This window comes from Mustelus asterias, chromosome 16, assembly GCF_964213995.1.
Source record: "Mustelus asterias chromosome 16, sMusAst1.hap1.1, whole genome shotgun sequence".
NCBI lineage: Eukaryota > Metazoa > Chordata > Chondrichthyes > Carcharhiniformes > Triakidae > Mustelus > Mustelus asterias.
In genome coordinates this window covers 16,362,383-16,379,749 of record NC_135816.1, presented here as the reverse complement: position 1 = coordinate 16,379,749, position 17,367 = coordinate 16,362,383, and the positions used below count along the sequence as shown (strand labels likewise).

General features: G+C 43.5%; 1 protein-coding gene across 1 annotated transcript in view; it reads right to left on the bottom strand.

Moving 5' to 3' along the window:
• The window catches only part of rad50 (RAD50 homolog, double strand break repair protein), a 121,095-nt gene that overhangs the window by 73,989 nt on the left and 29,739 nt on the right, over positions 1 to 17,367 (bottom strand). Inside the window, exons 9-12 of the mRNA XM_078230691.1 lie at positions 16,969 to 17,162; positions 15,967 to 16,173; positions 11,293 to 11,475; positions 7,385 to 7,542 (exon numbers count right to left, since the gene is read on the bottom strand). Coding sequence (XP_078086817.1) covers positions 7,385 to 7,542; positions 11,293 to 11,475; positions 15,967 to 16,173; positions 16,969 to 17,162 — 742 coding nt within the window. The remainder of the gene's footprint in view (positions 1 to 7,384; positions 7,543 to 11,292; positions 11,476 to 15,966; positions 16,174 to 16,968; positions 17,163 to 17,367) is intronic.

Here is a 17,367-nt window from a genome sequence, read left to right as displayed (position 1 = left end):
GATCACCTGTGATTTTTGCAGTGCTCCCTCCTTCCTCCATTGCTTTAACCCTGATATGCACTCAGATCACCCGCTGTTCTTGCAGGCCAACATTCTGGATATAATCGGGCTGAGCTGATGATGTGAGCAGTAAGAAACATTCACTCGCCTGCTCTCCCCACAGCTTTGGACTGTGATGCAGTGTTTTCAGAATTTTTCCAAGATTGAAACACTCCCTGCAACCATCACTCATCCATTCAGCCAACTGATTCAACAACAATTGAAAAATCTCCTCTGGGGCCACCACTGCCACTGGGAAATTGGGTATAAAATGACATAGGCCTCACAGTCTATTGTTTTTGTTCAAATGAAGAATCTAACCTTCCACTTTATTAACTGTGATTGTGTTTTTCAATAACTCCACCATACCCAGCAAGACTAATTATGTTCCACTGGTAAGAATAGTCTCTTCAAGCTTGCTTGAATGCACTCGAGTGTGTGCGTTAAGAGCTTCCTACAGTTTCCCCAACAGTGTGGTATTCCCTCAGTGGTACACTGAAGTGCCAGTTTAGATTTTGTGTTCAAACTCTGGCTTAAACTCTCAACCCTGACTCAGAGATGAGAATATTACCGATATGTCAAGGTTGACATCTTGACTGCAACCTCAAGAGCCCTGTCAATGGCATGTTTAATGCAATATCATGTATGATTTTAGTTATTAGGAAACAGTACGGAACAGACAATAGACAATGCAGTCAATAAATGTCAGTGCCAGGAATGAGTTCACTGGAGACAACCTTGCACCAGCTGATGTCAGCTCCATTTTCTATCCAGTGATTTGGCAGCAATCAGTCCAATCTGAATAAGCATGGCATAGAAGATCTGAGATGCAGTGTTTTTCATTGCAAGGAACTCCATGATGCAGGACTTAGTACTCTACGGGCTGTTCTCAGGGATGCATACTTAAGACAAACATCAACTACTGCTGGAGGATCATCAACCCTTTGGTCTGGCTCCAAACTTGTTGGTCTTCCAGTGCAAAGAGCTGGCCATGACCAAGTGTTACAGATTGGCTCATTCAACATCCAGTGCCGAGGCATGCGTTAAAGTCTGTGGCAATCAGCACAAAGGTTGAATGGGGAAAGGCCACAGTCAAAGTCCCTCCTGCCGTAGTGCACAGAAGGGATGGAAACCAAGTAAATCCCCTTGGGCTGTACGTACCAGAGAATGAAATGTAGATAAAGTAAATATAAAGTATAGTGAAGCATTTCAATAAGGCTACGTACGACATTGAAAAAATATTCAACTGTACTGCACTTTATATATCAAATTTAAACTTTATTTTACAAAGAAAGTTCTTTTTTTTAAAAAGCAACCAATCCAATACGAAAATGCCTTTTATTGCTTTTCACACCTTTATGCGCTTGTTGTCACTTTTCCTTCCATCACACCAAGAATTTTAATTCCCACAAATGCATGCATTCACATCAGAAATACCCCAGAATAATGCCGTGACAGGAAGTAAACTGGAAAGAGTTACACCGATGCTGACCGCAATTAGTTTATTATGAGATTCTAATAAGGCACAGAGCTCGATAATATCAGAAAAAAAACCAAAACTGGATATTTAGTCATCGCTATTTCCATTCCCCCCCCCCCTTCTTCAATTCCGGTAACACACATCAGGGTAAAGCACAGCGTAGCAATTATCATTCAATCTTTGTAGCTAATGAGTTCTTGAACTCTGCTGCCATTGTGTGGTTGGCACCCCTAATATGCAACGCACTCCTTTCCATTTCTCACCTGATAAGACTCAGATGGTTCCCAAGAGCTTGTGCAAAAAAATGTCAGCTCAGTGGTAACACAAGGGAATCACCCCAATTTCAAATGCTAAGAAAAATCCCCGTTGACTGAAATGTCCGTGTCATTTAGAATTTCACAGGAGCTGATAACCGTCTCGCCAAAAATCTTGGAGAGTTACTCACGGAGCTTTGCCTCAAGTGTGCTCACCACAAGCACATACGCCAGAAGCTGCATGCTTTTCAAAAGTCCTTCATCTTTAAACTTGCTAATGAAGCAAAGTTTGCAACCAAACCCACTTAGAATCATAGAATGCTACAGCAGAGGAGGAGGCCATTCAGCCCACTGTGCATGTGCTGGCTCTTTGGTACAGCACGGCAGCACGGTGATCAGCATTGTTGCTTCACAGCTCCAGGGACCCAGGTTCAATTACAGCCTCTGGTCACTGTGTATGTGGAGTTTGCACATTCTCCCCGTGTCTGCATGGGTTTCCTCCAGGTGCTCTGGCTTCCTCCCACAGTCCAAAGTTGTGCGGGTTAGGTTGATTGTCCATGTTAAATTGCCCCTTAGTGTCAGGTGGACTAGCAGGGTAAATACATGGTGTTACAGGAATAGGGCCTGAGTGGGATTGTCAGTGCAGGCTCGTTGGCCGAATGGCCTCCTTTTGCATTGTAGGGATTCTATGATTCTATCCTCCCCAACAGCGCTGTGGGTGTACCTACACCACAGGGGTCTGGAGTGGTTCAAGAGGTGGCTCACCACCACCTTGTCAAGGCGATTAGGGATGGGAAATAAATGCTGGCTAAGCCTTCAGTGCCCACATCTTGTAAATGGATTTAAAATCCAGCTGATCCCACTACCCTGCTCATTCCCCTTAGCCCCGTGATTTATTTTTCATCAACTTTTGTTTTTGAAGTTAGTATTGAATCTCTATCCACCACCCTTTCAGGCAGCACATTTGAGATCACAACTACTGGCTAAGTAATCCAATGGCTGGAATTTTACCACCCTGCCCACCACCGGAATCTGAACGGGTCTGTTGACGGTTTCTGGGCGAGTGAGGCCGTAAGATCCCACCCAATATATTGCCTCTGGTTCTTCCATCTATTGCCAAATATTGGAGTTTGCTGCTTCCCTTCTCTTCTGCCATTGCAAAGTTTCTCCTTATTTACTCCCAAACAAAATCAATTTTCAACACCTCTATCAAACTTTCTCTGCTCTAAGGAGGACAATCCCAGCTTCTCCAGTCTCTCCACAAAGCTGAACAACCTGATCCCTGGTACCATTCTAATAAATCTCTTCTGCGTCCTCTCTAAAGCCTTGACGTTCTTCCGAAAGCGTGATGCCCAGAATTCAACGCAATACTCCAGCTGAGGTGAAATCATGTTGTATAAAGGTTTAGCATCATCTCCTTGTTTATGTACTCTATTCCACTGTTAATGAAGCCAAAGATCCCATATGTGTTTTTATTATTAAAACAGCCTTCTCAACTTGGTCTGCCACCCAAAGATTTGTGGAAATTACATCGCCAGCTCCCCGTTTCCTCATCCCCTTTAAACCTGTTCCATCAAGTTCAGCGGCTGAAAACAGTGGAAGCCCTAGAGGAGTATGGAAAGTGTAGAGGTACTTAAAAAAGAAATTAGGAGAGCAAAGAGAGGGTATGAAAAAAACATTGGCAGGCAAAATAAAGGAAGGCCCCAAGATGCTTCATAAATATATTAAGGGCAAGGTGGTAACCCAGGCAATGAGTAGGAGCCATTAGGGTCCACAATGTGGAGCCGAAAGATGTAGGTGAGGTTTTAAATGTTTTTTTTTTACAGCCGTGTTCACTAAGGAAATGGACAATGCAGGGATGGACATCAAGGAGAGGGACTGTGATATAGTTGAACAGATTAGCATTGGCAGCGAGGAGGCATTAGTGGTTTTAGCAGACTTAAAATGGATGAACATCCAGGCCTAGACAAGATGTATCCCAGGCTGCTGTGGGAGGCACAGCGGCACAGGCTCTGATGCTAATTTTCAAATCCTCTCTGGCTATAGGAGAGTTCAGTAAGAAGTCTCACAACACCAGGTTAAAGTCCAACAGGTTTATTTGGTAGCAAATACCATAAGCTTTCGGAGCACTGCTCCTTCGTCAGATGGAGTGGATATCTGAGATATAGGATATAGGACAGTTGCCAGAGGACCAAAGGACAGCTAACATGATACCATTATTCAAGAAGGGAAGTAAGGATAAACCAGGTAATTACAGGCCAGTGAGTCAGTGAAGTTATTGGAAAAAATTGTGAGGAACAGAATTAATCTCAACTTAAGGAGGCAAACATTAATCAAGGATAGTCAGCATGGTTTTGTCAGGGAAGATCATGCTTAACAACTTTTTGAATTTTTTGATAAGATGAGGGTTGTACAGTTGATGTTGTCTACATGGACTTCAGTAAGGTTTTTGACAAGGTCCTTCATGGGAGACATGATCAAAATACAGCACAGACTAGGTAAATAAATCCCCGGGACCTGATGAAGTATGTCCCAGGACGTTGTGGGAGACTAGGGAGGAAATTGCGGGTCCCCTAGCCAAGATATGTGAATCATCGATAGTCACGGGTGAGGTGCCTGAAGATTGGAGAGTGGCAAATGTTGTGCCTATGTTTAAAAAGGGCTGCAGGCAAAAGCCTGGGAACTACAGGCCAGTGAGCCTCACATCTGTGGTGGGTAAATTGTTGAAGGTATTTTGAGGGACAGGATCTACAGGCATTTAGAGATGCAAGGACTGATTAGGGACAGTCAGCCCGGCTTTGTGAGTGGAAAATCATGTCTCACAAATTTGATTGAGTTTTTTGAAGGGGTAACCAAGAAGGTAGATGACGGCAGTGCAGTTGATGTTGTCTACATGGACTTTAGCAAGGCCTTTGACAAGGCACCGCATGCTAGGTTGTTGCATAAAGTTAAATCTCACGGGATCCAGGGTGAGGTATCTAAATGGATACAAAAGGTGGCTGTAGAGAGTTGTTTTTCAAACTGGAGGCCTGTGACCAGCGGTGTGCCTCAGGGATCAGTGCTGGGCCCACTGTTATTTGTCATTTATATTAATGATTTGGATGAGAATATAGGGGGCATGGTTAGTAAATTTGCAGATGACACCAAGGTTGGTGGCATAGTGGACAGTGAAGAAAGTTATCTCCAATTGCAACGGGATCTTGATCAATCGGGCCAATGGGCTGACGAATGGCAGGTGGAGTTTAATTTAGACAAATGCGAGGTGATGCATTTTGGTAGATTGAACCAGGGCAGGACTTACTCAGTTAATGGTAGGGCGTTGGGGAGAGTTGTGGAACAAAGAGATCTTGGGGTACATGTTCATAGCTCCTTGAAAGTGGAGTCACAGGTGGACAGAGTGGTGAAGGCGGCATTCGGCATGCTTGGTTTCATCGGTCAGAACATTGAATACAAGAGTTGGGACGTCTTGTTGAAGTTGTACAAGACATTGGTAAGGCCACACTTGGAATACTGTGTGCAATTCTGGTCACCCTATTATAGAAAGGATATTATTAAACTAGCAAGAGTGCAGAAAAGATTTACTAGGATGCTACCGGGACTTGATGGATTGAGTTATAAGGAGAGGCTGAATAGACTGGGACCTTTTTCTCTGGAGCATAGGAGACTGAGGGGTGACATTATAGAGGTCTATAAAATAATGAGGGGCATAGACAAGGTAGATAGTCAATATCTTTTCCCAAAGGTAAGGAGTCTAAAACTAGAGGGCATAGGTTTAAGGTGAGAGGGGAGAGATACGAAGTTGTCCAGAGGGGCAATTTTTTCACCGAGGGTGGTGTCTGGAACAAGCTGCCAGAGGTCGTAGTAGAGGCAGGTACAATTTTATCTTTTAAAAAGCATTTAGATAGTTACATGGGTACAATGGGTATAGAGGGATATGGGCCAAATGTGGGCAATTGGGGTTAGCTTTGGGGTTTTAAACAAAAAAGGGTGGCATGGACAAGTTGGGCCGTAGGGCCTGTTTCCACGCTGTAAACCTCTATGACTCTATGATGGTAAGTGCTCATAAGATTTAGAAAAATTTGGCAAATTGGATCCAAAATTGGTTTAGGGGCAGGAGACCGAGTGTGATGGTTGAAGGTTGTTTCTGTGACTGGAAGCCTGTGTCCAGTGGTGTACTGCATGGATCAATGCTGGGTCCCTTGCTATTTGTAGTATACTTTAATGATCTTGATCTGAAAGTAGGAAGCATGACCAATAAGTTCACAGATGACAAGAAAATTGGTGGTCGGTAAATAGCGAGGAGAAAAGATTACAATACGATATAGAAGAGCTAGTCAGATGGGCAGTACAGTGGCAAATGGAATTTAACCCTGAGAAGTATGAGGTGATGTATTTTGGATGGACGAACAAGGCAAGGGAATACACAATAAATGGTAAAACACTAGGAAGTACAGAGGATCAGAGGGACCTTGGGGTGCATATCCATCTGCCTGAAAGCAGCAGGACAGGTAGATAAAGTGGTTAAGAAGGCATATGGAATACTTGCTGAGGCAGAAAATATAAGAGCAGGGAGGATATGCTGGAGATGTATAAAGTGCTCGTTAGGTCACAGCTAGAGTTCTATGTGCAGTTCAGGTTGCGACACTATAGCAAGAATGTGATCGCACTTGAGAGGGTGGAGCGGACATCACCAGAATGTTGCCTGGGCTGGAGTGTTTCAGCTACAAAGAGGAGGAGGGGGGGGGGGGTAGTGTAATGATTGAGGAGAATAGAATTATGAAGGACATAGTAAGGCTGATAGGAAGGAACATTTCCCCTTAGTAGAGGGACTGATAACTGGGGAGCATGAGATTTAGAGGGGACTTGAAGAAAAGAAATTTCACCCAGATGGCGGTGGGAATCTGGAACTCACTGCTTGAAAGGGTGGTAGAGGTGGGAAACCTCACAACATTTAACAAACAATTAGATGAACATTTGAAATGCCATAGCATACAAGGCAATGAACTAAGTGCTGGAAAATGGGATCAGAATAGATAGATGCATGATGGCTGGCGCAGACATAATGGCCAGAATTTTACCGCTCCCAAATTCTACAGAAGATGGCCTGCAAAATCCCATGTCACAAGGTAAGAATCTACTGCCTTAAGTCACTGTAAATTGGTCTCCCTGATAACACAGTGCATAATGCATGGCTTTAGACCACCTAACATTGCAAAACAGTATAACCTAACTCACTGCACCACAGAAGATTCCCTAGTCTTTCACGAAGAAGTGAAGTATCTTTGCAACAGTTGTATTTCATCTATTTTAGTGCAAAGGACTGCAATATCTCCACATTCCTCCTGGTGGCAACCTCGAGATGCTGCTGTCCCTATTTTGCACAGTACCATCACTGGAACTTTGCTGATGCACTAATGCAGGAATTACTCAATGCAGCAGATTGGTAAGTGCATGCAGGATATTGACATGTACAGTTCTCTACACTATGGGAGACACGGGCAGCGAGATTTCCTGAATTAACAAATGAGTAGTTCACATCACTGGATCGTAACCTTTGAATATAAATATATCCTCCACAGTCCAAGCTTCCAGTTTTAGGCTCCGTACTTACTTCATCTTGAATAGTTTATCCCTGCATTGATTGATCTCTGTCGCTTTCGTATGAAGCCAATCTTCTAGTTGTTTCTTGTTTGGGAAATGCCCCAACAGTGCTACCAGTTCCTCACTGTGTCTTGACTTTATCCTCCTGATCTGTTCCTCTTTTTCAGCCTAACAAAATGATTTAAGATAAGCATAACTATGAAAAATATAAGAAAGAATTGGTGATTTGTGCAAACGTGAAACAGAGGGAATAACTACAGTCACAGCTTCAGAAAATCATTTCATCTCCAAAAGGGAGAAGGTGCAATGGTCCAACCAAAGAATCTGGAGTCAAGTTTCAGCAGTCGAAGCGAAATCTTCAATTCTCAATAAAATTTTCTATCCAACTCCTTCTTGATCAATGTCACTATTTTTGATTGAAATTTAATCCACACTTTTAAGCTCCAATATCAATCTCGGAAAAATAACTGCTCTGTTGCTGAGTTCAAAATAAGCTTCAACACTTGTCAATTTAAGGTTGAGTAAATACTTGTCATGTATATTGGCCACTGGGAGATATTCTGCAACAAGGAGCTGGTTGAAGGTTGAAAATAAATTGGCCAAAGCAAGTCTTGATGAGTTGAAGATAAGTATCAGGTCAAGCTCAAGATCAGGTGCAATGCTTTTTCTTGTCAGCTTGGATCTTGTGTGTTTCCCTTGTGGGGACCATGAATTGGATTCAATTTGAATTGGATTTGAATAAACAAGGAGATGGATTAAGGGCTTGTCCTGTCCACTCTGCACATAGGCTTTGTAACTTTAAGACTGGAGTAATTGTTTTGAAAAAAGAAACAGCAAGTATTTGGCAGGATTTTTAAAAAAAGCCATCAAGCAAAATAACTTTACAACAAAAACAGAAAATGCTGGAAAATCACAGCAGGTCTGGCAGCATCTGTGGAGAGAGAGTAGAGCCAACGTTTCGAGTCAGGATTACTCTTCACCAGCTTTGACCAAGGGTCATCCAGACTCGAAACATTGGCTCTATTCTCTCTCCACAGATGCTGTCAGGCCTGCTGAGATTTTCCAGCATTTTCTGTTTTTGTTTCAGATTCCAGCATCTGCAGTATTTTGGCTTTAAAATAACCTTACACCTTTTTTGAGAGTTCTATCAATTCAAACAACCCACATAATTGAAATCCTGAGCAACCTTTTACAATAACCAGCTTCATCAATTGCCAGATCTGCGATGAAGACAGGAACTGGAAAGAACCATGACCCTCTGCGATGGACAGTTTCAGATTGTGGGATAATATTTGCTTGCTTGCATTCTGCTCACCAGTTAATCTGAGGCCATTAGAAATAATATTTTTCACTGTATACTAATACATGTGACAATAATAAATCAAATCAAATCAAATCAGGGGTTAGGAGACTAATCAGGGAGTTTTGCGGTAAACCTATAATCAGACAAATAGTGAGTGACTCAGTTTGAAAGATTAATATTTTTGATTAGGGTCAATGCTCAGTAGCAGCAGTGTGTACTATCTACAAGATGCACTGCAGCAATTCACCAAAAATCCTTAGACAGCACCTTCCAAACCCACGACCACTTCCATCTAGAAGGGCAAGGGCAGCAGATACATGGGAACACCACCGCCTGCAAATTCTCCTCCAAGCCACTCACCATCCTGACTTGGAAATATATTGTCGTTCCTTCGCTGGATCAAAATCCTGGAATTCCCTCCCTAATGGCATTGTGGGTCAACCCACAGCACGTGGACTGCAGCAATTCAAGAAGGCAGTTCACCACCACCTTCTCAAGGGCAACTAGGGACGGGCAATAAATGCTGGCCAGCCAGCGACACCCATGTCCCACGAATGAATAAATAAAGAATCCACACTTGTCATTTAGGCACTGACAGCAATGGTAAATGTTAGAATTAATGTAAATATGCTGTTTATACATGGCACTGTTTATCATCTAGCCTACTCAAACATTCAGTGAGATCATGACTAGCCCTTGACTCAACTCCAAATATTCATCTTTCCTTCATAGCTTTGGCAAACAAAAATCTAATTTCTCAGTTTTAAAACTAGTGTTTGATTAATTGCTGTCTACGGAGAGAGTTCCAAACTTCTACCACCCTTTACATGAAGTGATGTTTCCCCAATTTAACTCCCAGAAGTACTGGTTCTAATTTTTCAACCATGTTCCGTGGTCAGACTCCCAAATGAGTAGAAATAGTTTCTCCCAATCTCGCCGATCTGCTCTCCCCAAAAACTTGAAAAAATTATCAAATATGAGTCCTCAAATTTTTAAACCTTAAAAACCCAGTAATTCCACCCTGCTTGCTGTACAGCTGAGGAAATCTTAAAACAATATAAATGGAGTCGCCGGAATGATATAAGAGTGCCAAGAGTGACACATTAGCCTTCCTTCAAATGATGAATAAAGGTCAAGACATATTTGTCTGTCACAAGTGTTTCAAATGCTTCACAAGACTGCTTCAAAAAAGTTCCTTTTGACAGATATCATTATTTAGCATCGTCATGTAGTCCCATATTGCTAACTACTAATGGGGAGCTGGTGGCATAATAATCCAGTGACCCAGGGTAATGTTGTGGGGACCTGGGTTCGAATCCCACCACTCCTGGGCCGTGATTCTCCCATCCTGCTGCGCTACATTTTTAGTGCAGCGGGCCCGGAAAATCCTGCGGCGGCCGATTCGCAGGGTTTACGCGAGTGTTCACATCTTCCAGCCCCGGATTTTCATTAATCATTTCCATTTAATTTAAATGCAATTAGCCAGCCCAGGCCTGCTAGCCTCTCGCACCCTGCCAGCGTTTCACTCCAGTGGGGATTACACTCGCCCTCTACTTTCGGGGAACTAGCAGCCTGACCCCGCTGGAGTGAAAGGGGGGCAGTTGGGCCCCCCAGAGCGCCGGATGGTGTGGGGCGGGGGTGGGGCTGGCAATGCCAGCCTGGGCCCCGGCACTGTCCAAAGAGCAAAGTGCCAATGCTGAGGCGGCGATTGGTAGGGGGGGGTCCCAATGCCACTCTGCAGAAGGATCGGTGGGAGGAGGTGGGAAGCCAGCGATCGGGGCAGGCTAAGGAAGGGGGAGGGTGGGGCAGGGAGGGTGATCGGAGGTGAGGGGGAGCTGGAGATCACAACAGGCCAGGAGGGGGGTTTCAGGGCTGACCTGCGAAAGGTCAAGGGGGCCAACGATCGGGCCGTGGGGGGTGGTGGAGAGCCAGCATTGAGGGGGGGTCGCCGGGCTCACCAGCGATTGACTTGGCCTGCAATCTGTGAAGGCGTCAGTGCAGGGCTATTGCGTATGCGCCGATCTCGGCACCGTTAGATTGGCACATGTGCAGTGGCCCCCTCAGCGCGCTGATTTCAGCCTTTCCAGCGGGGATAGGCCCCGTCCCCTGAAATTTAATGAAGTTCACACTGGTGGTCTCTGCAGTGCACAGAGAGTGTAGAAGATTCTTCTCTGAACTCCCAATGAAAAAGCTAGCATGAATTACTCCAGTTTTCTCACAAATTCGACACTTAGAATTTCTTTGAGAGAATTTCGCCCCAGATGTTGGAATTTGAATTAATTAAAAGAAAATTAGAATTAAAAGTCTAATGATGATCATGAAACCACTGCCGATTATCACAAAAACCTATCTGGTTCGCTAAGGTCCATTTGCGAAGGAAATCTGCAGTCCTCACCTGGCCTAGATCCCAGCCTAGATCACCTCCAGATCCCAGCAAGAGTTGACTCTTAAATGACCTCCATGAAGGCATAGCAAGCCAATTAGGAATGGGCAATAAATGCTGGCCTAGCCAGCAACATCCACATCACAGAAATTTTTTTTAAAAAAGCTACAGAATTAATTGATTGCCACATATAGAAGGAGCAAGAGACAGACACAAACACGCATACATTTACCTTGTCTTTTTTCAGCATTTCCATCTGCGTCCTAGCTGTCGTGTGCAAGTTCAATGTCTCCATTTCCTGATCCAGTCTCCACAAGGACTTGTCTAGTTCACCCTCCTCTTTCTTCAGATCCACCAGCTCAGTCTTCAGACCGTCCACATTGCTGCTGGTTTCTGCACGTTCTAGGTCATGCTCCTACAAAGCCAATAAATTCAGGAACAAGTGAGAAGTCACAAAGGTATACCTGAGACAGGGATATGTTCACTGGGGAAAAAAAACACCGGAAAGCAAACAAGTATTTGCAACTTCAGTTTACAATATAATGATATATCTCAAGTTTCCATAAACAGATAATTTGCATTCTATGGATAGATGCTTGGCACGGGCAACCAGGATACTTAATTCTTTGGTCCCAACTACTTCCCTGCTGGCTTGCATTTTTCACTTCAACTTTTTAATCCCTCTCCCAAGTGCACTTTCCTTGTTATTCCCAGTGTTCACTATCATACTGAGATGCTTCAATTATTCCAACGCCTACCCTCTAACCTCCATGCAGATGGGTTTCCACTACATTCTGCTGAAGTAGATATTTAGCTCAGTATAATGCTCGTGTTAGATACCGAGGAGCAGGCTTGTATTCAAGCACAGTGCACATCCGTCATTGACATTCGGCCAAAAGGACTACTTCTGACAAACTTGATAGGAAGGAAGAATTATTCAGCATTATTTTTATGCAAGGCAAGTTCTTATGGATGAACATGCTGAACACACATCATCAGCTTTATCACATAACCCACTACATCATGACCTACCCTCCGATCAGTGTACTTTAATACAGTGCCTGTAATGTGGTAAAATGTCCCATAATGCTTCAAAGGAGTGTCATCTGACAAAATATGGCACCGAGTCACAAAACGAGATATTAAGACAAGATGTCCAAAAGATTGGTCAAAAAACCTTTCTTTCAACTAAGTCCAACACTATGGGCCCGATTTTACCACTGCGTTGCGCCCGTTTTCGGGCCCGAAAATGTGGTAAAGTCAGGCGTGAAGCCATTAACGCAATCCGCGCCCACGTCTGCACTGACGCCCACTTTACCGAGGACCAAAAATGGCCACGAGATCGTTGTCTGGTGGGGGGTGGCCCGATCATTCTCTGGGGGGGGGGGGGTTAATTCTATCCCATCACATTTCTAATTCTGATCATTCCTGTTATAAATGCTAACTTAGATTATCTTTCACTTGCCGTGAATATTGTTTCTTTCTCCCTACACCAGCAAGTTCAGAAGAAATAGAAATTATCTTATTACCATTTCCCAAATTATCTTCTCAACTTGGAAATGCAGTGCTTAGAATTTACTGCAAGTTGGCTGTTGCTAAACACAATTGCAAAGTTTGTTGAATCAAGCAACGGTTATTTGTACACGCACCTATATGTTTCATTACACAACTTCAATAAAGGCCTGGATATGTACCTGGGTGGATTTTGCAAGTACAGGCAGCAGAGAGAAGGGATTCCTCAGCTATTATAGTGCACCTGCACTTAATTAGTGCAACTGTCGAAGTACTCAGCTGTGAGTATGTAAAATATACTGGGAGGAAGCCAGATGGATCTCTGGTTGGGGGGGTGGGCAGGCAGGGGGGGACCACTGCCACTTTGCGGGCAATCGGTGGGGTGGGGGGCAGAGGGTCGCGATCGGTCTGGGTAGCGGGGGGGGGGGGGGGAGGGGGTGGGTGGATAAGGGGGAAAGTTACGTTGTAGGGGGTGGGGGTGATGTCTCTAGGGGCCATCGCTCCCGGGCCGCTTTATGCGGCCTGGGAGCAATGTGACAGCAGCATGATTTTCAATTTTATTTCTAACTGCGCATGCGCAGTTCAGAGCTCTGATCATTTTGGGCGCGCTAAGCCCCGCCCATAGCGCAATTCAGACTCGCGATTTTTTTTTCAGGCTAAGTGCGTATCGGGGCTCCTGAAAGCAGATTTCCAAGTCGGATCTGAATTGCGCCCAGATTCAGCACTTCGAATGAAAATGGTAAAATCGGGCCCTACATGATGTAAAGAGATGCCATTACTATTAGCAGGCTCAACACTGCTTTTCCCGCCTAACATCAAACTTTGTCAATATCAGCCCTATATGGGCAGCTCCCTCAATGTCAACAAGTATAAAGCAGCTCCATTCTAATCATTCTAACCAGGAAAATTTCAGAATCTAACTCTGGTCAATGATAGGTGAACTGATAAGAGAGGCAGTCAGGATGCTACATTCGATCTCATGTCCTGGTGAGGGCTGGGGGGGGGGGGATGGGGGAAAGGTTTGGTGATATCTTCAGCTGCCGAAGTCCAATGCTCTAAAATACTCTTCCTCAACATCACTGCCTCCCCACCTCTCTTGTCTCCTACTTCTTTGAACAAGCTTTTGGCAACCTGCCCCACGTAGCTTGGTGTCTAATTTTGCTTCATAACGCTCTTGTGGAAAGCCTTGTGATGTTTCATTGTGTTAAAGGCACAACATGAATATAGGATTTTGTTGTTCTTATTCTGAGAGAACTGACAAGATCCTTTTCTTAATCGCCATCAAATTAGGTCTTCTGGAAAAGGAGGTTAGGATTGGGCTCAGCATTGGCAGCCTCCATAACCAACTAACCCAAAAATAAATAAGAAAATCATTCCCTTGTTTAATGAATCGGAGGGCTGCCTAGCTCAAGAATGAGAACAAACTTGCAAGTGGAAAAAAAAATGAATGGTATGGCACCACCCTGTGATTCTATAATTATTTCCAGAATTTGAAGCTGAGGTCAATTTCCTGTTTCCTGCAAACATACTAATGTAGAATTTTGCATTTCTTTGATCATTGGTTTCTACATTGCATGGATATTGAAGTTGGCTACCTTTGAAAACCAACAGGTTTATTTGGTATCACGAGCTTTTGGAGCACTGCTCCTTCATCAGGTGAGTGAAGAGGTGGGTTCACAAACACGGCATATATAGACAGACACTCAATTGCAAGATAATGGTTGAAATGCGAGATTTTACAGGTAATCAAGTCTTTGCAGGCATAGACAATGTGAGTGGAGAGAGAGATAATCACAGTTTAAAGAGGTGTGAATTGTCTCAAGCCAAGACAGTTAGTAGGATTTTGCAAGCCCAGGCCGAATGGTGGGGGCTACATGTCGTGTGACATTAACCCAAGATCCCGGTTGGGGCCAAATAAACCTGTTGGACTTCAACCTGGTGTTGTGAGACTTCTTACTGTACCCACCCCACTCCAACACCAGCATCTCCACGCCATTGTAAACAGAAGGGTATCAGCCATTTGCTTTGGGTGTTGATAATCAGGATCATAGATCCAAGAAACTCTGTGGAATTTTTGACCAGCAGATCCCCATCAGCATCCTCATCCCATGTGTGCAAAGTCAGCAGTCAACCTTCATCAAAGAAAGCTAACTGAGAGTTAAATCTCAGATTAATTTCAAGGTGGATGTGGTAGGCATGACCAGGCTCAAAGTCAACATTTGAAGGATTGATAAAGGTCACAACAGCAGTTAGTCAATAGTCCCGGTCAATCAACTGTTGTTAAGGTCAGTCAATGTCAGGCCTCAAGATGAACTTTAACACTTGTTCATTCCGATTCTGATGCAGACACCAAGGACATTGATGGCTCCTGGAAGTTAAGTCCACACAGCTAATTGCTCAACCAGTATATTTCTAAGGTTTAATGAGCCTAGCTTCTAATTGACGTCCTGACCAAACTACCACTGGAGACCTCGGAGTATGACGGAATTGATTTTGGATCTTCTTGCTTCCAAGACGGACTTCGACCAGAGAGAGTTGTATCAAATTCTTCTGTTAAATGTGCAACACGTTTTACAACTTAGGAAGGAAATCATGAGGAGATAATGCATCTTGATGCCAGGAGTCTCGCGGATTCATGAATTCAGAAACATTTGAGGCAGTACTGAGGGACTGGTATGCTCCATCCTCAAAACAAAATTTATAAATTTCTCATTCATTAATTTTACAGCGTTCGTTACCAGAAAATTGTTGCTAAGTCATGTACTTCAAACTTATTGCTCAAGCTTGAACTACAAGATAAGAAAACTGATAATATTTGGGTCAAATTAATCCTCATGTTCAATTACGTTTCTTGTCAAAACTGGTTGTACATTTGTTCTCACAACCTTTTGGCTGTCCGCTTCAGGATTTGAACTGCCTCTCACCCAAGTTATTAAGCTGCTGTTTGTAATTTTTTTCTGATTTCCACATAAGGTCACATTTGTCTTTAAAATAGAAAGCACCTTTACATAAGCACCTTTCACAACCACTGGATGTCTCAGTAGAATTTTGCAGCCAATTACGTATTTGAAGAATTATGTTGTAACGTAGGAAACATAACCCAAAGCACTGCATCATAGACAGCAAAATAATGATGATCAGATAATCTGTTTTGATTCAGTGCTAAATATAGCCCAGGTCTCTGGGAATGCCTCCCCTACAATTCTTTGAAATTATTCTATAGAATCTTTTATATACCATCTGAGAGGACCTCATCCTGTGGCCCTGCAATGCTCCTTCAGTACTGCCTCAAATAATTCTAAATTCAGAATTCTATTGTAAAACAGTCGTTCTCTAGATTGAGTTGAGAAGGACATGGTGGAATGAGAGGGAGTGGAGTCCCTTTCTGCCTTACCGCTTTGTTGAGCTCTTGGTCCAATTCTTGCAGTCGAGTGGAAGACCCTTCCAGCTGCTGGAGATCCAGTTTAATGTTCTTCAGCTCAACTTGTCTCTTGCTCTGAATGTCTAACTTAAGTTCGATTGTTCGCTCTAGTCCTGTCTTCTTATCTCTGATCTCATCAACCTGCCGTTGTTTGGTTGCATCTTTCTCTGCATATTCACGCTGTTAAAACAAACAATTCCTGGTTACAGCTGGGTGTACAAAGACTCTAGACAGTTCAAGGATAAACATTAACCTGGGAGACCAAGACCTTCGTCACATTTGAAAAACAAAGTGGTTTCATTTAATCTACATTTCATCCCAAGGTAAACTTTCTTTCATTGCCTTATATTACCAGCTCCAATTTAGACTATAATAGGTGTTAAAGGATGAAAGTCTTGCCTCTATCACAACCTCAGGTAATTCCAAAACATTTTACAGCTAATTTATTACTTTTGAAATGTAATCTTTGCTGTAATACAGGAAGTGTTACATACAGTTAGTGCAAAGCATAGTCCCAAAAACAGTACTGGATGATTAAGCAGTTAATCCTCTTTACTAATGTTTGTTGGAGAGGAAACACTTTCCAGGACATCCAACTTGAATAAAGTTGACATAACAAATTTGTGTTCTGTGCTTGTTTCAAAGAGGAGTAGGTAGTAATTTGTAGGAAACTACAAATTAAAAGCCTACGGCATTCTTTCTTAACTTATCAATGTGCTAAAAATTGAGGGTCTTAATTGCAGGCCACAAAACAATGCATTTGATACATAATGGTAAGATCAGGGCTACTCCCCATCTTGCAAAAGCACGTCCCGCAGCCAGCCACAGCATTGGATTGCTAAACAGGATGGTTCACATTCTCTCATCAGATGTTCTGAATACAGCAGAGAAGTACAATGTCACAGACCCAAAACAGAGACCCATACAATACACTTTCGGCGGGGGGGGGGGCGGGGGGGGAACAATTGCTCTCACCAGTAGTTGGTTGGCTGATTCTTTCTCACTGTCCAACCGAGCAGTCAACTGTCGACGAAAACTATCAAACTGGCGATCACTGAATGGTGCTCGCTCATAACCTTCCAGTTCGAGCTGCATCGCCAGAGAGTGGACCAGTGTGTCTCGTTTTTTAATGTTTTCTTGCTGGCGATCAGCTTGGAGCTGAAGTCGTCCTAAATACAAGGAAAGTGAGGAGCAAACAAAGATCAATCACTTCCATCAGGAAAATTGTACAACCCTCTTTCTAATCCACTGTATTGATTTGTGCAGATCAGGGTGCCAGTTAGAGATGGCGTCCCGATCTCTGTGGAGATGACCTTACTGACTCCTGCCCTGCCAGAGTGATGGCGCAAACCATGCTCCAGATTCTCTGTGCAC